The 26,927-nt window shown below is 37.9% G+C and overlaps 1 protein-coding gene across 6 annotated transcripts in view; it reads right to left on the bottom strand.

Moving 5' to 3' along the window:
* LOC149177345 (uncharacterized) overlaps positions 1-26,685 on the bottom strand; it is a 147,884-nt gene extending 121,199 nt beyond the window's left edge. Inside the window, exons 1-4 of one of the 6 annotated variants that reach the window (XM_089423386.1) lie at positions 26,584-26,685; positions 26,145-26,413; positions 25,470-25,554; positions 24,570-25,140 (exon numbers count right to left, since the gene is read on the bottom strand). In XM_089423386.1, coding sequence (XP_089279512.1) covers positions 25,069-25,140; positions 25,470-25,554; positions 26,145-26,413; positions 26,584-26,616 — 459 coding nt within the window. In that variant the 5' untranslated portion in view covers positions 26,617-26,685 and the 3' untranslated portion in view covers positions 24,570-25,068. Of the gene's footprint in view, positions 1-24,569; positions 25,234-25,469; positions 25,555-25,695; positions 26,006-26,144; positions 26,414-26,583 lie in introns of those variants that run through there. The other 5 variants (XM_089423385.1, XM_089423387.1, XM_089423388.1 and 2 more) reach the window with 5 other exon arrangements.
* Positions 26,686-26,927: the final 242 nt, after the last annotated feature.

Genomic DNA, 26,927 nt, shown 5'->3' with positions numbered 1-26,927 from the left:
AGACATTCTTATTCCAAATGCATTATGGGGGGTGACTTTAACATGATAACCACCCTTCTGGAGAAGAAAGGGGGAATAAGAAAACTCAGTAAGGATGCGGAATTATTTACAAATTTCATTGATAATGCTAAACTGGTGGATATCCCACCTAAGAGTGGTACTTTTACATGGAATAATAGACGAGGGGGCGATAGGCTGATTGCCTCTCGTCTGGATAGATTCATCATCTCTGAGAGCATCATTATGGATGGTATTCTAGTTGAGTCAGACATCCTTCCAAGTGGAGGATCTGACCACTGGCCAATATCTTTAATAGCAGCTATCCATGGCACCCCAAGGAATAAACCTTTCAGATTCGAAAAATTTTGGTTGGATCACCCCAACTTCCTCAATCTGGTGGAGAAATGATGGTCTGATCACCCCAACTTCCTCAATCTGGTGGAGAAATGGTGGTCTGAACCTGTGATTGGAGGGGGATCCAAAATGTTTAACCTTCAGAAGAAACTAAGGTACACTAAAGCCAAAATTAAAGAATGGAACATTACGGAGTTTGGAGATATTTTTAAGGAGAAAACCTTGATAGAAGATAAATTGGAACAGATTCACAAAGCGTGGGCTTCAGGGCACAACAGTGAGGAGTCTGTAGAGCAGGAAAGAGATCTAACTAATCAGTGGCATACACGCTGTCAGCAGGAAGAAACTCTTTGGAAGCAGAAATCCAGAATTCGGTGGCTTAAAGAGGGTGAGCAGAATACCAAATTTTTTCACAGATCTGCTCTAGATTACAGAAGTGCGAATAGAATTCTAGAACTCAAGAATGAGAATGGTGAAACTTTAAAGAATCACCAAGACATAGCGGCTTTACTAACTAGGCATTTCAGCAGTATTGCCCAGGAACCGCTAGCAAACAGAGAGGATGCCATAAAGGAGCTCATCTCGGCCATCCCCAAAACTATTACCGGCGCTCAGAACTCAGCTCTAAGCAGAGAAATAACCTTAGAGGAAGTGGAGGAAGCAGTCAGAAGTATGCCTAGTGATAAGGCCCCTGGACCGGATGGTTTCACCATTAATTTTTACAAAGCCTGCTGGAACCTAGTGAAGCATGAGATATGGGAAGTTGTTGAGGACTCTAGGAGATCTGGTTCCATCCTCAAATCTCTCAACTCAACCTTCATAGCACTTATCCCAAAGATGGAAGAAGCAAACTCTCCTGAGAAGTTCAGACCAATTGCTCTGTGTAATTTCATTTATAAAATCATATCAAAAGTTATAGCTAATAGACTAAAGCCTATTCTTCCTGGCCTCATATCAGAAGAGCAATCTGGGTATGTCGAAGGGAGACAGATCTTAGACAATATTCTTCTAGCTCAAGAAATGATTCACACCCTGCAAACTAGAAAATTAGCAGGAATGCTAATGCAGCTTGATCTATCGAAAGCCTATGATAAAGTTAGTTGGCAATATCTAGAAGCCATTCTAAAAGCCTTCGGTTTTTGCAAGCTATGGATCAATTGGATCTTAGCCCTTATTAAGTCCTCCAGATTCTCAATCCTTGTCAATGGATCCCCCTCTGAACCCTTTTCACCCACTCGTGGAATCAGACAAGGAGACCCTCTCTCCCCCTTCCTGTTTGTAATTCTCATGGAAGGTCTCAGCAGACTCATAGCCAAAGCAAAAAGAGAAGGGAAAATCAAGGGCCTTCAACCTCTCCAATCTATTCCAGCAACAACACACCAACAATTTTTGGATGATACGATGTTACATGGAACTCCCACAGTGAAAGAGGCTCTAGCTTTTAAGAAAATCCTTGATCTTTTCAGCAAGGCATCCGAAATGGAAATTAATTTTTCCAAATCCACGATTTACTTCTTTCACACTCATCCAGCTATTCAGAAGCACCTCTCTAATTTACTTGGATTCAGAAAAGGATGTCTACCTTCTAGATATTTGGGAGCACCACTAACTCTCAAACCCTGGCAAAAAGTGCACTGGGAGAGAATCTTGGCTAACCTGGAGAAAAGGTGCAAGCACTGGACGCACAGAGCACCTAATTTTGCAGGGAGATTAGTTCTCACAAAGGCAGTTCTGCAAGCTATCCCTCAGTGCTTACTTTCCATGTTGCCGTCCCCCAAGGGCATCCTCAAACAAATTAGAACAATCCAAAGATCCTTTTTATGGAATGGTAATGGGAGAAGAAAAAATGGGCGCTTGTATCATGGCATAAACTCTGCAAACCAAAAATTTTGGGAGGCCTAAAACTGGTGGATCCTTCAATCATCAACATGACTTGTGGTGCTAAACTCTGGTGGCGATGGATAAAAGAGTCCCATCTCCCCTGGGCAAGACATTGGAAAGACAAATATACCCCCAAACACAATAATCAGGATATTATTAGGCTTCAGGAGGTTCCTGAGGGATCACCCATATGGAATCTTGCCCGGAAAAATCGCAACTTGGTGCAAGAAAACAGTTTCTGGGAAATCTGGAATGGGCATTCAGCTCTCTTTTGGGAAGATGCTTGGCAGCAGCTCCCAAAACTGGAAAAGCCCGAACTCGATCTTCTCAAGCATAAATGTCAACACGAGGGTCGTTACAGAGTTCATCAATATTGGAACTGGAACAGCAGGGATCCCATCTGGAGAGAATGGATAAACTTCGACTTGGAGAACAGCAATGGGGAAAACGACAGCTCAAAGCATCTAATTGACCAACTACTCAAAAGGAAAATAAGGAATACGGACGAAAAGGACCAGCTTAGATGGGGAATGAAGGGTAACGGAAATTTCTCACTCAAGGAAGCCAGGGAACTGATAGAAAATGCAGAGCAAAGGGAGGTTTCACCTTGGAGTCATAACGTATGGGACGGCCTGTTTTGGCCAAAAATCAAAACGTTCCTCTGGCTTTTAATGAGGAAAAAAACCTTGACATGGGAAAATCTACGCAATAAAGGCTTTCATGGGCCGTCCAGATGCCCAATGTGCCTGGTAGAGGAAGAAACAATGAATCATTTATTTAATTCCTGTGACTGGGCTTGCCATTTATGGAATTGGGCGGAGGGTATTATGCTATACTCTAACAGAAATAGGGAGTCCATTCAGGATACTATACAAAATTGGCAAAAAAATTACTCAAAAAATTCCAGGGTCAACAGCATTTGGAAAGTTATGCCGGGTTTTTTAACATGGACCATATGGAAGGAGCGTAACAGGAGAATATTCCAAGATGAATACAGAAACACAGAGCATGCCATAGATACTCTTATGAGAAATATTAAACAGTTAATTCAAGTAAAAGTGAAAGTGGAAACTAATGAGAAGCCTTCATCTAGTGACTTACGGATTTTAAAACTCTTCCAACTGCACATCAACCAGAGCATGGCCACGTCGAGAAGCCAGCAAAGCCCGCAGTCTGAGTCCAATAGTTGGAATTACCCGCCGGTTGGCTGGCTGAAGTTGAATTTTGATGGCGCGTCCAGAGGAAACCCTGGGATGGCAGGTATCGGAGGAATCATAAGAAACCATAAAGGAGACATTCTTCATATTTACTGCAAAGCACTGGGAGAAGGGACGAACAATGAAATGGAGTTTGCAGCTTTAGAACAGGGACTACGGATTCTAAAAGACATGTAGAATTATACAGCGGTGGTAGAAGGTGACTCGGCCCTGGTAATCTCTGTGGCAAAGAGAATCTATGGCGGAACCAAAGCGAGCAAAGCTACGAAGCATTGGAGATTAGCAAAGGTGACGGAAAACATAGCCGAGTTGATCAGCGGCATGAGAGGGTTAGTCTTCCAGGCGGTGAGACGCAAGGCGAATGCGATTGCGGACCACCTAGCAAATCATGGCATCGATAACCAAAATAGGGAATGGGACAGCTGTTGGCAGCAGGTGAACTGCCCAGACCTGAAAAGGAAATGCATCCAGCTGGCCAAACAAGACAAGGATAATGCCAACCGGGCTTAACCGGAAGGCGTTCAGACTCCGCGTTTTTTCATGATAAAGCACAAAGGAGTGGATACGGGCATTAAAAGTTGGCAGAAGACAAAAGGACAGGTAATTCCGGTGCGTTTATGGCAACAGAAGGGGAATAAAGGAAACAAATCTAATATGATGTGCCGCAACGATCACCGCCGTCACCACAGCAAGTTGGAGGACACTTGGCAATTTCTGATTAGAGAAGGAAGAGGCAACATTGATGTCAAAGGTTGGATACATCACTCGGAAAACACAGTTCAAGGCAGTAACAATTATGTCAGTACATCCACGTCGTTTCGGGAGAATCGGTTAGTCATGAGCAATATCCCCCAGATCAACTATTTAACAGCGAGTGGAGGCATAGTCATGAACAAAATTTTGCAGTGCATCGTTCCGGTTCATTTACTTTCGGCTCTCAGCGCCAGGTCTCACATTGCAAGTGTTAAGATAACTATGGAAGGTGATGGCCGCCGCAGTGCAACTGCGAATATGGAGCTCAAGACAGCGAGGGAAATGTATGAAACCAGAACCGCGTCGAAGTACAAACGCAAATTGTCTGAATTGGAGGCCTCGGTGAAGGAAGAAGAGCGAAAGCGGTCGGAGGAGGATATAGCGCAGGAAGTCGACTGGCTTCAAGATCCTGGTACAGTTACTAAGCACGCAACTCAGTTTGTGCGCACTCAGGCGGAAAGCTGGAGAGTTAAAACCCTGCTGGCGCGTGCTCTGGATGCGAAGGAAGATAGTAAGAGGCTGGCTCAGAGTGACCAGGTCATCCCGGAGGCACAGATGAAAAGTCTATACGACATTTATGAAGCTTTGGATTTCAAAGTCACTGCAGTGCATGAGATGGTAGACTCTCTGTCCAAGAAGGTGACGGTGCTCATTAAGCTCCTCAGGCAGACGCTCAGTCCAGAAGCAAGGCAAACTGGAGGCCTGCCGCAAGAAAAGCAGGCGGAATGCCGCAGCTATCATTCCCTGCAAGCGAGAGCGGACAACCATGTGCTGGAACAGGCCTTGGACACTGCGAGCAGGTTCGGGAAGTCACCTTAATATTTGTGTTCTGATGTTAATTCTCATCCATCTTAACCGGATGTTCATATGTCCTGACCGGTTTTTTTTTGTCTCCCCAAGATCTGGGGTTTTGTCATTACCATAGTCTCTGCGGGTTGAAGGGCTGCGGTCCTCGTTTTAGTATCTTTTATTCACAGGCGTTGTTAGATAGCAGGATCAGCCACCCTGCGTGGTGTGCAGTTGATAGTTTTTTGTGGTTTTTAGGGATGGAAATCATGATGTCTGGCTTGTTTTCTTCAGGCCTCGATCTGCTATGGCAGAATTTTTGTACTATATTTTTTCTCTTTTAATATAATCCTCTGACTTACACAAAAAAACATTTTAAAAACAAATATTATTAAGTAACAGCTAATATTAAATGGCTAGCTTTTTAAAAATAATATTTAAATAATAATATTAGTTTATTACCTTATTAAAATATTAATAATGATATTAGTGTTTCATATTGTTATATTTTCTCTTTATCAAATTTAGCTTTAACATCAAATTGTCCATCACAAACCAATCTACATACAAAATATTAAATATTTAAAAAATATAATTTTAATTATAAAATTAACAATAAATATAAAAATATTAACATCAACTTACCCATCACAAATTAATGGAAATACAAAATAATGAATATTAAAAAATGGAAATACAAAATAATAAATATTTAAAAAAAATTAATTATAACATAAATAATAAGTGTAAAAATATGATAATGATAACTGCCCACTATAGTTTTTGAGAGCTAAATTTTGATAGTCTTTACCATCATCTTACAAAAGAAGAAAAAACAACTATGAAACATTATTTTTTATAAATATTTTATATTCTATTTTCCTCTTTCAAATATTATTTTACAATCCATATGAATAACCTGAAGCTTCAACAAATTAACAATGCTATTACATTTAATATCTTAACTAAAATGTTTCTTCCATATTCCTTTGATCATTCTAAACTTTGTATCAATTGTTCCTCTCAAAAGAAACTCAGTTGATCCGTTCTCTGCAATCGCTCCCTGCAACATGTAACCTACTCCATACAGGGGAGTTTTTGAACAGCGCAAAATTGATCTCTTGTTTCAAAGCACCATATACTTGCACATAATTAATTGCATTATTAAAAAATGGTCTCCATGATACTAAAAAAATTAACACTGTAATGAATTGGATCACCTGGGTCTTTGCAATAGGAACTTCATTGTAATAGAGTGTAAACTCATAATGACGAAAATCCATTTTGTTATGTTTTGAATGAATATGGAATCCATTGAAATCAAGTAAGTTGGTACATCCATCCTATCAGTGCCAGGTAAAACATTTATATTAAGAAACTTTAAATCCTGCACATAGCATGCTATTATCAGTGAAACCAGAAAAATTGCTAAATAGTTGACTCTGATCTTCAATAATTGTAAAAATAAAGAATTGAAAAAGATCAATCCTATATAAAGATTGACAGTGACAAATTTGAGAGTAAGCTTTCATGGTTAGTAATGTTTCTTGTGGAATGCAAATAAAATATTTTAAAATTAAATTTATGTGATCGCAGAAATAGAGAGTCAAAAAAGAGATTAAATTAATAATTAAATTCAGAGTAATAACAAATATATTACGGCAAATCGATTCAAAACACCAAAACCCTAAGACCGGAGTTGTTGACGGAATTTGTTTTCATATTACTTGTATCCTCCTACAATATGGCTAACGCCTCCAGAGATATTCTGAAAATTTACAATAAACATGAAAATCTCTATTTCTAATGAATCACCGAAATTTACAATGGAAATAAAGATACAATAGACATAAAAATTCTCTATTTCCAATGAACGATCTATTTCTAAATTACATAAAAAAAAAAATGGACAAAGAGATATAATGCTAGTTTACCTGAATATTCAATTCAGGTGGGATGTGGGTGAAGAATGAGTCATACAATAATTGAAACAACAACTATAGTGCATAGCACATAGAAAAAGTACATCCAAAGCCCAGAAACGTATAGAAAACCATGTTCTTCTTCACTCGAATCTTCTACTATTTTTGACAAAGTGCGCAAGTCTCCTCGATGACCCATTCCTTCTCCATACAGAAGAAAGTTCAAAAGAATACATCGCAGAACTTGACCGCGAAAATAAAAGAACAGTGGAACTCGAGTTCGGGGGATTCACAAACTCTTTGTCCGGCTTAAATAAGCTTGGGCAGGCTCTGTTTGTGTTTACATTTGAACTCTTAGGGCCTTCCACATAATAGCCCTAGGGATTCCAATTTTTTTTCGCCTAGCCACTTGTTGCATCATAAGGAATAGAAGAAAATATGGTTGCACTGAATTCAGTGACGCAATCTACTTCTTTCACAAATAAATCATTGTCCACAAGACTTTTCGCTGTGCAAAGCGAGGGTAAAGATTCGTTCTAAGAGAATAACTATGTTGCATTGCATTCTTACTGTATATGGAAAAAATGATAGAAAAAGTGGAGGAAGTGAATAAAGATCCAATTCAAAGTGCAGATTTTGTTGTTTGAAGCAGTGTTGCATGGAAAGATTCTAAACAGTGGCAAAATGCCTTCATGGGAGGAACCCCCCTCCATAAAGACTTGCCTTCCAATACCGAAGTGGGCAGCTATGGTTCCTCGCTAACGCTCTTAAGCGTTATATCAATAGATAAAGCTGGTTAGGGTTTCAATTTGTCTTTTGTCTTTTGTTTTGCATAGTATTTTCTAATTTAAGTCCAAGTCTAGTGGATTATCTGATTTTTTTTATTTAACACTCAAGTCTAGTAGATTTTTAGATATTTTGACATTTTTCGCCAATTAACTCAGGGTTTTAACTCTCAGATGTTTAGTGTTTCGGAAGTCGTTAGGTATTCAACTTAACTTTGCTTCCACAAAACTTAACAATGTTATAAAATTGTGAGTGAACAAAGTTCGTAACCATAACAATGTTATAACACTTTGAGTGAACAAAGTTGGTAACCATATCCAAGTACTCTGGCCAATTAAATTTGATTATATACTATGAGTATGACTCCGCAACAACTAGTTGGGTGTCCAAAGAGAAATTATAGTGTAGCCAGACTGCTTTTTTGCTTTGAAAATTATTACCTTTTACATAATTTTCCCTTAACCCAAATTGTTGGTTTTGAAATTCACTTATTCTAAAATTCTTTTTTAATTGTGAAATTTTGTCATTCATCATTATTATATAACATTGTTATAATTTACCAAATAATTTAAAATCAAATTTTTATATATAATTAAATTACAACATAATTAACATTATTATTCTATAATTTTAATCAACACAAAATAAAAACTATATTTTCTTTTTAATATTTACTTTAAAAAAATGAATATATAATATAATTAACTTGTTTTAGTTGAATATTCACACCAAACTTATAAAAAGACTAGCCGCATGAACAATATTTTATTTATAATACCAGCTTTTGCCATATTTCACTGTGATGGATTTGTATTAATGATTGTACGAATGACATTGTTTTATGCCCATGTGAGACTACTTTGAAATATAATTAAATTATATATATATATATATATATATATATATATATATATATATATATTTTGTAAATAAATATTTTTTTTAAATTGTTATTAAATTAATAATATTAGAATATTTAAGTTTTGGTAATTGAAAATTAAATTAATTATAAAAGTGATATATTTATATAGATTTATTTATCAAAATTTCATTATTCGAAAATTATGTCATTAGGATATTTATATATTTGATATATTTATAAAGATTTATTTACCAAAATTTCCTTATTCAATACATTACATTATGGCATAATACTATAAATTGTGAGGGGAGTAAAAAAACCATAACTTAACTAAATTATTAAAGCTATGTTATAACTTTTGAGAATGAGCAAGTTCAAGCTATTACAAAGATAAATAGAAATCTTTGTTCCTTGAGACCTATGCAATAGGTCTTACCATATCCATATCCAAATAAGTGGAGCGTGCAAGCTCTTCAACTCCAACCGCTAGAGCCAGTGGAATATTCATTATCTTGGTCTTGTATGTTGACGATATGCTTATTACAAGAAAAATCATGGAAGAGATCAACGGGCTCAGTTCTCTAGTACGTTTGATATGAAGGATCTTGGAGTGGTAAAACATATTTTGGGCATGGAGATACATAGTGAAAGGAAAAATGGAAAGCTTTGGTTATCACAGTAGAAGTATCTGGAAATAGTACTTGAAAAGTTTAGTATGAACAATGTTAAGCTTGTTAATGTTCCATTAACTTCCCATTTGAACTTTTCTTCAATTTTGAGTCCTAGAACTGATGAAGAAAAGAAGTATATGTCTCACATATCATATGCAAATGCAGTTAGCAACTTAATGTATGCAATGGTATCTACAAGACCTGACATTTCACATGTAGTTGGAGTTGTTAGCATGTTCATGGCAAATCCAAGAGAAGAACATTAGTGAGCAGTGAAATGGGTGCTTCGGTATTTGAAAGGCACAAGTGACCATTATATCATCTTTAATGGTAGTGGAGGTTCAGTCTACGGATATGTGGATGTTGATTATGCAAGTGATTTTGACAAGAGGGGATCTACTACAGGATATGTATTTATTCTTGCAAGTGGAGCAATTAGTTGGATGTCAAAACTTCAAGAAATTGTTTCTTTGTCCACTACTCAAGTAGAGTATATAGTTGCTTTAGATGCCAGTAAAGAAGCAATCTGGTTGAAAGGTCTATTTGATGAGATTGGAAGGATGCAAGAGAAAGTGAACATAAAGAGTGTTATTCATTTCGCTACAAATCCAGCTTATCACAGCAAGACCAAGCACATTGATGTCAGGTACCATTTTGTGAGACATGTGATCGATGGAAGGAAAGTAGCTCTCAGGAAGGTCCATACCCTCGAGAATCATGCAGACATATTCACGCAGCCAGTTTTAGTAGAGAAGCTGCAATGGTGTTTGGCTTCTCTTGGCTTGCAGAAGAGATGATGAATGGACATGGGCAAGGGATTAGGAAAATTATTTTCAAGGTGGAGATTGTTGAACTAATGACAACAATTATGTAAATAATGTAATTGTGGGTAAATTTAGTTTTTATCATTCAGTCAGTTTTATAACAAGAAGAAGTTATGTAACAAAGTAGCCCATATTAATTGTAATTGCCCAAAAGTCTTGTAACCTAGGACAATTATCTTTGATTAATAAGATTTTGAATCCCTTTCCCCATGGAGGTTTCCTTGATACACTGTCAAGGTTTTACCACGTAAAATTCTTTGTGTTACATTGGGTGTTTGATTAATTTTCGTAATTTCTTTCATTTATAGGGTTATAATTGATTGTTGGTTATCATCAAAGAAACCTTCACCAAGCATGAGATAAAATAGGCCACATTTGAATGCATGGTCTATCTGAAATGAGGGTTTGCAAAGTGCATCACCCTTAAGGTTGGGGAATATAATCTGCCTTGCCCTTGATCAAGTGATCAAATTTATGCTTGAAAATGAAGGTTCTTAGAACTTGTTGCAACCAGTGCCAAATCGAATTTTCCATCATTCTGAATCCAACGACGTTCGTTTCACTTCAATCCAACACCAGGAGCTCAAGTTATAACCCGTTGACCGTTTTCCCACCCTGGCAAAAAATGGAAAGAATTGGGTTTTGACTGTGTTTTTGGGTTTTTGAGGACCAGTGACAGGTTGCCACTTGGCCTCTCTCCCTTGGTCGAAGTTGTGCAAGTTTTCCATTGGTGGATGATGTGTAATGGGTGGACCAATATCAAGGAGCCACGTGGGCCAATGGAAGACACCCAGGTGGCCTCCCCACACAAATAAAAAATATTGTTTGAGGAACAAGCCACCCAAAAGGAGTCAAACTCGTGACCTCCCACCAAGCAACCACAAACCTAACCATTACACTGCGCTATGTAACTTATAAGTATAGAGGAGCACATTTATTTAAAGGATATGTGGTGCATATTTGGGGAAAGCAGTCGAGAATAAGCCCTACCCCTCAGCCACACCCCACACCACAGGACCATGGTGGAGGGAGAGCCTAGGGCTAGGGCTTAGCCCCGACCCACAGTTCCAATGTCCACGAAAACCACCACAGTACCATTTTCATTCCCCGACGTGAACAATTCGGAGGGTGGAGGTAAGGGCCTTAGCCTAAGGTCACAATGTCTCTCATATGCCTGCAATGGAGGTTAGAAAAGGTTCCAGCTCAGGGGCACTAAGGGTAGGCCTTAGCCCAGGTCGTATAACCCTATGCACCGATGTGAAAGGCACTTGTGAAAGGCGCCAAAGGAGGGCCAACCATAGGTTTCATGGACTGCATGTGACCCCATCGACAAAAGAAAAGGGCTCTAACGGGTAGGGCAGGCGTTAAGGCCCAACCCATGGACTTATGGTGCAATATAACCCTAAGCTCGACTTCTAAGGGACTAGGCCGGCGAGGGCGAGTGTTAAGGCCCAACCCTTGGCCTTATGCGTCCATATGGCCACAAATTTCAGTCCCAAGGCATTAGAGTACAATTTAATGGCCCAATAAATTTCACCTGCAGACGGCAAATTTATCACTCAGTGATTTTCAAGGTGAAATTGTAGGATCGTTAGCTGAAGGGCGAAATTGTAGGATGGTTGATAGTCATGTTCATGGATGAGCTTGTAGCTCATAACTTTTTGAGTTTTTCACCAAGTTGAGCTCATAAAGAGGCTACTTGAGGGTTTTTGGTTGTTCTAAATCCATTGGTGACCTTTGTTTTATGTTTTTAGCACATTAGATTGGGTTTTTTTCAAGATGGAGGATAAGGGGTGTAAGGATCAATTAAGGATTGGTAGCCTTTTCTGAGGGTGTTGAGCATGAAGAAGACCTTGTAGGGGTTTCTTCACCTTCAAACTTCGTTTGTAGCAGTTGATACTTGCAAGATTAGGTTCTTGAACATTTTTATCTTTATGTCAAGATGAAGGAAGCTTGGATTATTTCTTTCTTTTTGCATGTATGCTCATTTTCAGATGAAGTCTAGGATCTTTGTATAAGAGTCCTTGTATTGTTATAGTTTACATGGTGATTGCAGGTTTTCATGTTGTTTTATGTGAGAGTTCCCTAAAGGAGAAAATTTACTTGAAGGGGAAATAGCCACATGGTCATCAACATACTTTATGTACTTCATTTTTAAATGGAAATATGAGTGGTCTAGTCATATTGACAAACTCGAAGATGTAGCCTAGAAGGAGTGAACTCCATCATCAAACCATGTGTTGCTCTTCTCGACGTGTACATTCTCAATGTGTACAAGAATTATGTGTTATTTTCAATATGATTAACTTGCACATAAAAAAATAATTCATGCTTGAAGGGACACTAAACAAACATGTTGTTTTTGAAGACCCATTTTCATGCTTGCAAAGCGTCAACATAGTCTTAGTTTTTGTTTCATTTGATTTTGGAAAGAGGCATAAATCACCTATTCCACTTTCAGATCAGTTTGGTATCATAGCACAAGTTGACCAAGTTGCAAGATGGGAAACAAAAAGAATGTCCAAGAGCTTGAAGAATGAAATTTGGCTCTTCAGATGGAGAATATAGAGTTGAGAAGGATGTTGGAGATAGCTAAAAAGGAGAAAAAGCACATGCACTTTGTGTTGCAGCAATTGCTTGATGAGCAAGTTGCAAAAAGAGCTACCACTGCACTAACAAAATATACCTCTAAGATAAAGCCAATATGTGCTTACGGTTCAAATAGAGTTGAGAAGGATGTTGGAGATAGCTAAAAAGGAGAAAAAGCACATGCACTTTGTGTTGCAGCAATTGCTTGATGAGCAAGTTGCAAAAAGAGCTACCACTGCACTAACAAAAGATACCTCTAAGATAAAGCCAATATGTGCTTACGGTTCAAATAGTGGTTTTGGACCATATGTGGAAGATGATGCACGTGAGTTTTGCAAGCATCTCCAAGAAGCACACCCTATGGCATTGAATAAGAGTGGATGGTTAGATTCATCTACATGTTGGTCATCATCGTCATCATCAAAAGCAGAAAGGATGGATGACAAGTTTAAAGAGGTAATCAGTATCTCAAGTACTACTCCTTCCATTCATTTTCATAATAACTCTTTTGGAGCAGTGTACTTTTTCTGTACAAGCTCAGTTTGAGGACGTTAAAGCATATTCATTTTCCTTTTGAGTTCCAATATGGAATAAAGTTTGTCTTCAACAATTTTTACTTCAAGTTGACGCGTTTTGGAGCCGTACAAAGATGAAATTAAAGAGAATGTTCATATTCCACTCATCAATATTTTGTTCTTGCAACAACAATAAGAATGTTGACTCGATTCTTGGCAGGACAATAGGTCTTCATGAGGATGATAAGTGAAGTGCCTTGATTGGGGCTTGAAGGACATCAATTGAAAATTTTGCAATTTGGATTGAATTTTTTGGGTATTTTTGAGTTGCATCCTCTTTAAATGAACTAGGGAAGTAAAATTTTAGAGTCCAAAAGTTCATAGTGGAGAGGAGTGATCAGGGGATCAAATTTATGCTACAAAATGAAAGTGCCCATAACTTGTTGCAACCAACACCAAATCGAAGTGTCAGTCGTTTTGAATCCAACGACGTTCGTTTAACTTCAATCTGACACTGGGAGGACAAGTTATAGCTCGCTGATTGTTTTCCCAAACAAGCAAAAAATGGCAAAATTTGGGTTTTGACTGTGTTTTTGGGCTTTTTAGGACCACTGACACGCTGCTACTCGACCTATCTCCATTGGTCAAAGTTGTGAAAGTTTTCCATTGGTGGATGGTGCATATTGGGTGAACCAATAGCAAGGAGCTAATGGGCCAATGGGAGGCAACCATGTGGCCTCCCCACACAAGTCAAAAATATTGGTTGAGGGTCAAGCCACCCCATGGGAGTTGAGCACGTGACCTCCCACCAACCAACCACAAGCCTAACCATTACACCATGCTATGTCCTTGTAAAGTATAGAGGAGTGCATTTATTTAAAGGGTATGTGGCACATATTTGGGGAAAGAGGGCAGGGCGAAGCCCTAGCCCCCGACCACACCCCACACCACAGGATCGCGACAGAGGGAACCTAAGAATAGGGCTTAACCACGACCCACAGTCTCGGCGTCCACGACAAACACCACGGGACCATGTTTCATTCCCCGACGCAAATAATTCAGATGGGGGAGGTAAGGGCCTTAGCCCAAGGTCACAACCACTCTCATATGCCTACAACAGATATTAGCAAAGGTGCCACCCTGGAGGCACTAAGTCAAGGCCTTATCCCAGGTCGTATGACCCTCCACATGACCCTACGCGCCGATGAAAAAGGCGCTTGTGGAAGGCACCAAAGAAGGGGGGCAGCCACAGGTCTCGTGGACTGCATGTGACCCCGACAATAAAAGAAAAAGGCTCTAACAGGTAGGGTGGGTGTTGAGGCCCAACCCATGGACTTGTGGCGCAATATGACTCTAACCCTGACTTTTAAGGGGTTAGGTCGACGAGGGCGAGCATTAAGGCCCAACCCTCGACCTTATGCATCCATATGGCCATAAATTTCGATCCCGAGGAGTTAGTGGACAATTTAATGGCCCAACAAATTACACCTGCAGAGGACAAATTTGTCACTCAGTTAGCGATTTTCAGGGCATAATTGTAGGATCCTTAGCGAGGGGAAAAATTGTAGGATGGTTAACAATCAAGTTCATGGGTGAGATTGTAGCTCATAACTTTGAGTTTGTCGCCAATTTGAGCTCAAAGAGAGGCTATTTAGGGGTTTTTTGCATACTTTGAATCCACTGGTGACCTCCGTTTTATGTTTTAAGCACATCTAGATGGTCTTTTTTGTGGGTTGGAGGCTAAGGAGTATATGCATCAAGCAAGGATTGGTATCATTTTCTAAGGGTGTTGAGCATGAAGAAGACCTTGGAGGTGTTTCCTCACCTTCAAAATTCATTTGCAACAACTGATACTTGCAAGGTTCAACTCTTGGAAATTTTTCTCTCTATGTCATGATGAGGGAAGCTTGAATTATGTCCTCCTTTTTGCATGTATGCTCATTTTCAAATGAGGTCTAGGATCTTTATATAAGAATCCTTGTATTGTTGTAGTTTACATGTTGATTGTAGGTTGTCATGTTGTTTCTATGTGAGAATTATCTGAAGGAGAACATTTCCTTGAAGCGGAAATAGCCACATGGTCATCAACATACTTTATGTACTTCGTTTTTACACTAAATATGAGTGGCCTAGTCATGTTGACAGACTAGGAGATGTGGCCCAAGAGGGGTGAACTCTGTCATCAATCCTTATGTTGCTCTTCTCTATGTCTACATGAATTATATGTGTTATTTTCATTATTACTAACTTTCACCTAAAAACTAATTCATGCTCGAAGGGAAACTAAACAAACATGTTGCTTTTGAAGACCCATTTTTCATGCTTGCAAAGCGTCAACACAACCCTAGTTTTTGTTTCATTTGATTTTGGAAAGAGAGGCAGAAATCACCTATTCCACTTTCAGATCAGCCCATTCACCCATATTCACACTGGAAATTTCAACTGTTAGCCATCAACATAAAATTCAACTATGAAGGAATCAATGCTAGCAAAAAAACATCTAAATTTGCATTTCTTGAGGATCAAAGCCATTTGTCCAACTACTTCACAATTGAACATAGCAACTCTTAATCTATAAGTCACATTTCAAATTCAGTTGGCATTTCATGTTCAGTTAGCCAACGAAGTCAATTGACTCAAAACAAGAGAAGGTTAACCATATAGAAACTCTGAAGAGAATTCCGACATTGCCAATTCTCATCCATTAAAATTTTCAAAATCAAGCATGTTATGAACTTATGCTCTCTGACTGAAGTCCAATCCCTCACAATATCCATGGAAACAACATCTGAAACATACCATTTCAAAGAGCAATATCATCTAAATAAACACCAATATGTTTCCACACTACTCTACTCAGTTAACCCAAATTGTAGCCATTTCCAGCCCGTCAATATCCAACAAAACACACTAAAAAAACAAACAAAAAACTACCAAAAAAATTCCATGATCCGTACTTTCATCTACGTGGCCTTGTCATATGCACTGTCCCCAAGTGGCACCTTGTCATTAGCATGAAATGAACCAGGTCTGAAAGGTCGAACCCCTTTCACCATGTCAAGCTTTGTAGGAAAAGGGGTTCAAATTGTGGGCCTTTAGGCAGAGGATACGAACAAACCCTATGTAAGACGAATAAGATCCACATGCATCATACAATAAGTTCAAATCCTCTCAAAATTTCAATCTAGAGATAGTTTGAATCCTTTCAAAGTTTTCACGGTTCAAACTAATTTAATGTTGTATGAATCATATCTTCCTGCATTACACAAACAAGTTCTAATACTTTCAAAAAATTTAATCAAATCCTCCTATTTGAATCCTTTCAACTTAATCATATCTTCCTGCATTACACAAACAAGTTATAATCCTTTCAAAAAATTTAATCAAATCCTCCCATTTGAATCCTTTCAACTTTTTCATCTTTGCGAGTAATTGATTGTCACTAATAATTTGCAATTGGTGGGCCAACATATTAATGTTGTCACATAACAATAATAAGCACCCTATCATTTAACATCACCATCATAAGCTCCATTCCTTTTATTTGGTTCTGGTAGTTGGATTTGAAGAGCCTGCACGCTCTACTTATTTGGACATGAATATAATAAGGCCTATTACATAGGTTCCGAGAAACAAAACTTTCTATTCATCTCTGTCATAGACTGAACTTGCTCATTCTCAAAGGTTACAACATATTTTTAATAATTTTAGTTAATTTATGTTTTTTTACTCCACTCGCAATTTATAATATTATGTCATTATCCAATATATTGAATAATAAAAATTTGGGAAATAAATTTTTATAAATGTATCAAATATATAAATATCTTGGTTTATAATATTATAACATAATATTACCCGGATGCGGGTGTCATTACGTGCAATTAAGCCAGGTGCTCGCTTCAACACTTGTGACGAGGCCGAGAGGACAGATAGGTACGCACAAGCGATGGATGAAGGTTATAAATCAATGCTCCTGGCAGGTGATGGCAAGTTAGTTCAGAACAGGAGGGACGGCGCATTCAAGCCAAGCGAGGCAGCTCTGGACTCGATGCGCTCAAGGATGATGGATCCTCGCCCTCTGCCTGCGGTGATTACTGCGAATTCGCTATATAATGGGAATGCCCAGACATTTCATGAACAGAGCAAGCCATTCGATGCTGGAAATTGGCAAGGGGATACTCTGGCGTGTCGAATCAGGGTGGTCGAACAGTGCTTCAAAGCCCTTGCGTTAGGAGACATGCCGCGTAGCAGAGGGGTGCCTCGACGAGGCGGAAGATCAGGAATTCGGATTGCTAATGAAGTTGAAGAGCCGAATCCAATTGCTCCTATGGTTGCTCTGCCTCCCTCGTCCTCCAGTTCTGAGCAGGAGTTTCTAGTTTTGCAGGATACATACCAGACATTCCGCCTCAGAATTCCCAGCAGACTCATTCGGTCAGATGTGATTGTCAATTTCTCGGTCTATCTCTCGGAGGAGGCACCTGGAGATCCCTCCTCGTCCTCCCCTGCTTCTGCAAGCATCCAGGGCAGCGACATACTCCTGGGGGACATGAATGGCATGGTATATCGTACTCCCCGTCCCCAGGATGCCATGACGCAGAATGTCCAGCCTCAGCAAGTCCTGGCTCAGAAGGGCTCGGCTCAAGCCGCGTCAGTGCAAGAAATTTTGTCGCCTTTCAATTGTGCTTTGGGCAAGGAAGAGGGCCATGACTCCATTCAGCCTGGCTCGGAAGGGCAGCTTCAGAATGGCGATGAGCTCGTCATCTGGCTCGACTCGCCCAGTCCGAAGAAGGGGAAGCCACCAGCGTCGCCCAGCCATCCAGCTTAAGCCTCCACGGGTGCTCTTCTTAAGTCTTTTGCAAAGTTGTCAATGTCTTTGTTGGTGTCTATTTCTGTTTTTTTCAGTCCTAGTTCTCAGCCTTACCATGGCTGCATGTCTCTGATCAATACAGTAAGCCTGTTAAATGTTAGAGTCAATGAAGTAAACAATGTCTGTATTTTTCTCTGTCCATGTTCAAAATGTCTGTTGTCCAAGGAAAATCCAAATGGACAAGGTTTTGTAAATCTGTTTCAGTGGATCGATAGTCAGTTCCAGTCGCTACTGTTAGAGGATTGGCCTCGGCCTCCTCGGATGATGTAAACCATGTAAATATTTTTCTTTCCTTAATATAGAAGTAGACTTTACCTAGAAAAAAAAAATATTTTTTTTTCTAGGTAAAGTCTACTTCTATATTAAGGTAAGAAAAATATTTACATGGTTTACATCATCCGAGGGGGCCGTGGCCCGCCCTCTAACAGTAACGACCTGGACAGACTATCGATCCACTGAGACAGAGTTACAAAAACTTGTCCATTTGAGTTCCTTGGACAGCAGACATTTTGAACATGGACAGACAAAATACAGACCCTTTTTACTTCATTGATTCTAACCTTTAAAGGACTAACTATACTGACTAGAAACAAACAGCCATGGTAAGGCTGAGAACTAGGACTGAAAATAACCGAAATGTGAACCAACAAAGACATTAACAACTGTGCAAAAACCCTTGAGAAGAGCACCCGAGTAGGTTCAAGTTGGGTGGTTGGTCGACGCTGGCGGCTTCCCCTGCTGCGGACTGGGCGGATCGAGCCATATAACGAACTCATCACCAATTTGAAGTTGCCCATCTGAACCCGGTTGAATGGAGTCATGTCCCTCGTCTCTGCCCTGAGCACGATTGAACGTCGGCGGAATTTCTTGCACTGACTCGGCTTGGGCCGAGTCCTCCTGAACCAGAACTTGCTGAGGCTGAACAATCTGCTCTATGGCATCCAGGGGACGGGGCGCACGATAAACCCTGCCATGCATGTCCCCCAGGAGTATATCGCTGCCCTGGATGCTTGCTGAGGCAGGGGAAGACGAGGAGGGGTCTTCAGGTGCCGCTTCCGAAAGATAAACTGAGAAATTGACAATTACATCAGACTGGATGAGTCTTCTAGGAATTCTGAGGCGGAATGTCTGGTATGTATCCTGCAAAACCAGAAACTCCTCCTCAGAACTGGATGACGAGGGGGGCACAACAGCCATGGGAGCGATTGGGTGCGGCTCCTCCATTTCATTTGCAATTCGAGTCCCTGATCTACCGCCTCGTCGAGGCACACCTCTGCTACGCATCATAGCTCCTAACGCAAGGGCTTTGAGGCGCTGCTCAACCACCTTGATTCGGCACTCCGGAGAATTCCCTTGCCAATTTCCAGCGTCGAGTGGCTTGCCCTGTACATTGCAAGTCTGGGCATTCCTACTAAATAACAAATTCCTTGCAGTCACCGTAGGCAGAGGGCATGGCTCCATCATGCCTGAGCGCATCGAGTCCAGAGCAGCCTCGCTTGGCTTGAATGCGCCGTCCTCCTTGTTCTGAACCAACTTAATACCGTTTGCCATGAGCATTGAATTAAATCCTGTCTTCATCGCTGGAATGTACATACCTGTCCTCTCGGCCTTGTCACAGATGTTGAGGCGAGTGCTTGCCTTAATGGCACGTAATGACACCCGCATCCGGGTGAAAAAAAATAAAAAATAAAATAAAAAATAAAAAATAAAAAAAAAATTATAACATAATATTATTGAATAATAAACTTTTTGTAAATAATTTTATATAAATATATCACCTCTATAATTAATCTAATTTTCAATGAGAAAAACCTAAATATTTTAATCTTTTATAATCTAATAACAATTTAAATAAAAAACAAAATAACTCTTTATTTACACACAATATATATAATATTAATATAATTATTTTTTAATTAGCTATATTTCAAGTCGCATAAAATAATAGCATTCGTACATTGATTAATACAAAGCCACGCCAATAAAACATGACCAACACTGATATTATAAATAAAATGGTGGGAATATATAGAAAAAACAAAGCAAATTAATTATATTATCTATTCATTTTTAATAAATATTAAAAAAATATATAATTTTAATTTTATACTGAGTAAAATTATAAAATAATAATATTAATATGTTGTAATTTAATTATATATAAAATTTTAATTTTAAATTATTAGGTAAATTATAACAATTTTATATAATAAAAATAAATGGTAAAATTTTACAATTTAGAATTTTAGAATAAGTGAATTTTCAAAAACAATAATTTAGTTGGGAAGAATTGTTGGGAATGTAAAAAATGTAGAAATCTGGATAAAAAATTCAACAAATCTTGCAATGTTTGAATCAAGTTTTTGGAGGAAACGGATTTAGCAATCAAGTTCAATGTTTGAATCAAGTTTTTGGAGGAAACGGATTTAGCACCATCAAAAACCTCTAAGCACCCAAAATCTTGAAGTTTAAGAATTGCAACTTAGATTTACAAAACGGAGATTCTATGAAATATCATTGGAATTTCTATGATTTTCAAAGCAAAAAAACAGTGATAGTTAAACTAAAGCTACTATTTGACAAACTAATTGTTGTAGAAACATGCTAATAATACATAATCAAATTCAATTAGCCAAAGTACATGCATATGGTTACCAACTCTATTCACTCAGAGAGAAACTTCAGAAAGATTTAAACATCTCAGAGTTAAGACACTGAATTAACGAAAAAAATCAAAATATCTTAAGAATTAACTGGACTTGAGAATTAAATTTTGTGGAAGCAAAGTAAATTGAATACTTAACTACTTCAGAAAGATTTCATCATCTCAGAGTTAGGACACTGAATTAACTGACTAAGAAAGTCAAAATATGTAAGAATTAACTGGACTTGGAAGTTAAATAAAAATCTCATATTTTAAACTGGACTAGAAATTAAAATATCTAAAAATTAACTAGAACAATTAACTGAAGAAGAAAGTCAAAATATCTAAAGAATTAACTCGACTTGGGAGTTAAATAAAAAATACCAGATATTCGACTAGACTAGAAATTAAAATATCTAAGAATTAACTAGACTTGAACTTGGGAGTTAAATAAAAAAATACCAAATATTAGACTAGACTAGAACATAAAATATGTCGACTGGACTAGAAATTAAAATATCTAAGAATTAACTAGACTTGAACTTGGGAGTTACATAAAAAAAAATACCAAATATTAGACTGGACTATAAATTAAAATACCTATGAATTAACTAGAAAAATTAACTGATAAAGTAAGTCAAAATATTTAAAAATTAACTGGACCTGAAAGTTAAATAAAAAAATACTAGATATTTGAGTGAACTAGAAATTAAAATATCTAAAAATTTACGAGTTAAATAAAAAAATACCATAAAATAAATCAGAAAATACGATGCAAAACAAACAGAAAACAAACAGAAGACATAGATTGAAACACTAAGCAAATTTATCTATTCATTCAACACTGAAGAGCGTTAACAAAAACCATAGCCGCCCATCTTCTGCATTGGAAGGCAAGGCCTTGAGGAGGGAGGTTCCTGCCATGAAAACATTCAACAACCGGTTAGAATATTTCTAACTAACAACGCTCCAAACAAAAAAATGTGCACTCTGAATTGGATATTTATTTACTTCCTCCACTTTTGTCATCATTTTCTCCATATACAGCAAAAATGCAATGCGAGGCAATTCTGCTTTCAGAATGAATCTTTTCCCTAGCTTTGCACTGCGAAAAAGCCTATGGACAATGATTTATCTGTAAAAGAAGTAGATTGCTTCTGCACTCTGAATTGGATCTTTAGTCACTTTTTCCATTGTTTCTATCATTTTCTCCATATATAATAAGAATTTATTGCAAGGCAATTCTGCTCTCAAAACGAATCTTTTCCCACACTTTGCACAGCAAAAAGGAGTGTGGACAATTATTTATCTATAAAAGAAGTAGATTACTTCATGGAATTCAGTGCAGAGATGTCTTCTTCCATTCCTGGTGATACAACAAGTGGTCAGAAAAAAAAATTGGAGAACAAACAGAGCTCGCCCAAGCTTATCTAAGCGGACGATGAATTCTTGAATCCCCGGAACTCTAGTTCGGCTGTTCTTTTATCTTTGCAGCCAAGCTCTGGGATATATTCTTTTGAACTTTCTTCTGTATCGAGAAGGAACACATCATTCAAGAGACTTATGCGCACTTTGTCAAAATAGTAGAAAATTCAAGTGAAAAAACAAAATTTATAAATGTTTTTGGGCTTTGGATGTGCTTTTTCTATATGCTATGCACTATAGTTGCTGTTTCAATTGTTGTACAGCTCATTCTTAACCCACATCCACCAAAATTGAATATTCAGATAAACCATTATATCTCTTTGTCCAATTTAAAAATTTCTTTATTAAAAATAAATCGCTCACTATAAACAGGGAATCAAATTTCAGTCAATCTACTATAAACAAAACATTTTCATGTTTATTGTAAATTTCGAGAATATTTTTTTGGAAGCATCACCTATATGCTTGTAGTGCAGGAGAATACAAGCAATATGAAAGCAAATCCCATATAAAAGCAAATCTCGTTACCAATTCCGGGCTCTAGTATTTTAGTGTTTAGAATAGACTTACTATAATCTCACCCATATTTGTTGTTTTGAATCTAATTATCAATTTGATCTTTTTCTTGACTCACCTATTCTGCAATCACATAAATTTAATGTCAAAATGTTTTTTTGCATTCCACTAAAAACATTACTAACTATGAATGCTTACTCTCCGTCAACCTTTACATGGGATTGACCTTTCATTTTTTATTTTCACAATTATTGAAGATAAAAATTACTATTTAGCATTTTTCCTGATTTCACTAATAATAGCATGCTATGTGCAGAATTTAAGGTTTCTTAAGATAAATGTTTTCAGGGGCACTCATAAGACAGATGTGCCAACTTACTTGATTTCAATAGATTCCATGTTCAATATTTCAATTATGAAACATTCTAAATATAACAAAATGAATCTTCGTCATTTTTAGTTTACACTCTATTACAATGAAGTTCCTCTTGCAAAGACCTAGGTGATCCAACTCATTACAATATTAATTTTTTTTAGTATCATGGAGACCATTTTTTTCTCAACAATGCAATTAATTATGTGTAGGTATATGGTATTTTGAAACAAGAAAGTAACTCCATTGTAGCGCATGTCTTTGCATTATTTGGAATCGTCTCTGTATGGAGCAGGCTACATGTTGCAAGGAGCGATTGCAAAGGGATCAGTTGAGTTTCTTGTGAGAGGAGCCATTCATACAAAGTTTAGAACGATCAAAGGAATATGGAAGAAATATTTTAGTCAAAATATTAAATGTAATGCCGTTGTTAATTTGTTGAAGCTTCAAATTATTCATATGGATTATAAAAAGATATTTGAAAGATGAAAATAAAATACCAAATATTTTACTAATGACTATTTATAAAAAATAATGTTTCCTAGCTACTTCTTCTTTTTTGTAATATGATGGTAAAAGCTCTCAAAAACTATAGCAAACAATTATCAATATGAGATTTCCCTAAAGACCAGGTTCTGGTCATAACTCTGCAACAAAGAATTATTGAAAATGGAAACGAAAATATTCTTCAGTATGACTAGTCATAAAAGACCGAGTCACTAACCATAATCAACACATCAATTCATTTGGAAAATGTATCATATAGCAAAACAGTATAACATTCATAATGCTGAAACTGAACTGATATCTTTCTTAACTTGAGCAACAATCTGATCGGCAGATAGATAGTACAAATTTTTAATTTTGTTCTATTTTTGCTTTTTGGATTAGAAAACGGTGTAACATTCATAATACTAAAACTGAACAGATATATTTCTTAGCTTGAGCAACATTCTGATCGGCAGACAGATGGTACAGTCTTTTAATTTTGTTCTATTTTTGCTTTTTGGATTATGTATCGATTTTTTTAGGAACTTTATTTATTTAGCCACTTCATTTTTTCAGTATCATTATTAATGCTGAAATCTGAGTCACTAACCATAATCAACACATTTCGTCACTAGAAAATGAATCATATAACAAAAGGTTGAAGAATAACGTATTATGTAAAGAACAAATATTGGAAAGTACGCAACCAGAGGCCTAAACCCTGTCGCTCGACGTAACAGACAGAATTAAGCTCAGAGGAATTACTCGTTTAAATTCTTTCAAGAAAAATTTGGTTCGACCCTGTTTTCGGGTGGACGAGCGTCCAAACCCCAACTGTAATCAAACCCAACAAATATCAACGGAGATAATTCCAGCTAAAAGCACATCAAGAAATAGCGAATCAGTATACTGTACGGTAACCGAGACAATTTACGAAACCAAACCCTCTGTAGAATAGCACAACCAGAAGGACATAAAGAAAATAAAAGTCCATAAGCCAGCAACATATGGCAGCATCGCATAAGTTTAGAAAACATTCTATGTTGAAATAACCCAAGAAGAGTAACTCAAGATAATACAAAATCTACCATTTTATTACACATTAACAAGCTTAAGAGCGTAAATGTCTTACAATGCCAAAATTAAAATAGAGAATGGACTTACAGAAGGTAGCTATTACAATTAAAGAGTTGGCCAGTGTGGCTCAAAATATCAGAGGTGAAATCCCCTCAAATTTAACAAGCTTCTTAGAAAAACACAAAAGACATGATTCAGAAATAAATTAGACTATATTCTTATTAAAAATAAACAGAGACAGAATGCGTTGGAACAGGGGAATATTTTCCTAAAGACCAGGTTCTGGTCATCACTCTACAACAAAAAATTAAGCGAGTTCTTGCAAAGGAAAGTACGCAACCAGAGGCGAGTCCAAGACCTAAACCCTGTCGCTCGACGTATCATAACTAAACTCGAGGGATTACTCGTTTAAATTCTTTAAAGAAAAACATGGTTCGACCCCGTTTCCGGGTAGACGAGCTTCCAAACCCCAACTGTAATCAAACCCAACAAATATCAACGGAGATAATTCCAGCTAAAAGCACATCAAGAAATAGCGAATAAGTATACTGTCGGTTAACCGAGACGATTTACCAAACCAAACCCTCTGCAAAATAGCATAACCAGAAGGACACAAAGAAAATAATAGTCGATAAGCCAGCAACGTATGGCAGCATCGCATAAGTTTAGAAAACGTTCTCTGTGGAACATAACCCAAGAAGAGTAACTCAAGATATACAAAATCGACCATTTTATTACACAGTAACAAGCTTAAAAGCGTAAATGTTCTTTCAGTGCCAAAATTAAAACAGAAAATGGACTTAAAGAAGGTAGGACGGCTAGACTACGCAGAAACGGTGAACCATCTCCTTCCGCGAAGGAAACAAGAAAAAACTGCAGCGGGTTGTAAGACAAACCAGGGCGGAAACCCCATACCTGTGGAAACCCGCGGAGTCGTCTCTGTTCCTGGAAGGCACCGCTCCCATCTGGTAGCAACCTCGAAAACGAGAGCAAGGTGTACCTACGAGCAAACCACCACAAATAGATTAAGTATTCGAAGATTTCCTTAGAAAATAGCTTAGTCTGCTGTGAAAAAAGATTAAAACATGGTTGCAGGAAAAAAAAATACGAAAACAGGGAAACTAACCGGCTGCTAACTTACCTGGAATGCCAACTCTGGCAGTGAGGACAAGGATTGGCACTTCGAGCGCCTTTCAAAAATGTCAACAGAGCTCTGGTTCGAAGCTGGAATGAGACCACGGTAGGAAGCAGCAGCCCAAGCAGGAGTCATGAGCGCTAACGGAAGAATGAGCGCCAACAGGCCTCAATACCGTGGTCTCATTCCAGCTTCGAACTAGAGAAGAATGAGTCCTCTCTGAGTCATCTCTGTTTTCGTTTCGCTGAGTCATCTCTGTTCCTGGAAGGCGCCGCTCCTATCTGGTAAAAAACTCGAAAATGAGAGCAAGGTGTACCTACGAGCAAACCACAACAAATAGATTAAGTATTCAAAGATTTCCTTAGAAAAGAGCTTAGTCTGCTGTGAAGAAAGGTTAAAACATGGTTGCAGGAAAGAAAAACGAAAACAGGAAAACTAACCAGCTGCTAACTTACCCGCAATGCCAACTCTGGCAGTGAGGACAAGGATTGGCACTTCGAGCGCCTTTCAAAAACCTCAACAGAGCTCTGGCTCGAAGCTGGAATGAATGAGACCACGGTAGAAAGCAGCAGACCAAGCAGGAGCCTTGAGCACTGACGGAAGAATGAGACCTCGATACGGCGCCAAGGGTAGTGAAAGTTGAAGGAACCAACCCTGGGCGTTGGATCGGCCAACAGGCCTCAATACCGTCGATACAAAAGGAATCCCGAGGCGGCAGCTGGGGCTGGTCAGGTCCGAGGTACAGTGCAAGGTGCAGGCAATTAATGTAACATCAGAGTTATCCAAAATGCGCAGCTTTACAACCTCAAAAACCAGTGGCGTCAAATCATAAAAACACAGCTGAATAAACTATTAAATGCATTGATTATGTAAATTAAGGCTTGCTGTTGATACCTTAATTCTAAATTCTGCGTGGGAGACGTCCATTTGCTTTGCTTTGAGACTTCCAAGAGAAAACGCAAAAGATGATTTCCGCGTCGGTAGACATTGGTTTGTTTTGCTTTTTGTGCAGAATATATATGAAATTAATATATGATTTTTTTATTAATTGTAAATTTTATAATATGTTTTATTTCAAAATTTATCTTAAGTTTATTTCGAAAAATATAATTTTATTAAATAAAATGATAAAACATATATAATTTTCTTTTTCCAACTTAAAAAAATGTAAAATATTTTCCATCTGATAAATGATTTTTATTTTAAAATTATTTTTGGATAAATAATGATGAGCAAAA

This window comes from Pinus tabuliformis, chromosome 4_1, assembly GCF_031772625.1.
Source record: "Pinus tabuliformis cultivar Carrire ecotype Pingquan chromosome 4_1, CPIR1, whole genome shotgun sequence".
NCBI classification, from domain to species: domain Eukaryota; kingdom Viridiplantae; phylum Streptophyta; class Pinopsida; order Pinales; family Pinaceae; genus Pinus; species Pinus tabuliformis.
Note: the sequence above shows the minus strand (reverse complement) of the source record. Positions and strands in the feature narration are given on the sequence as shown.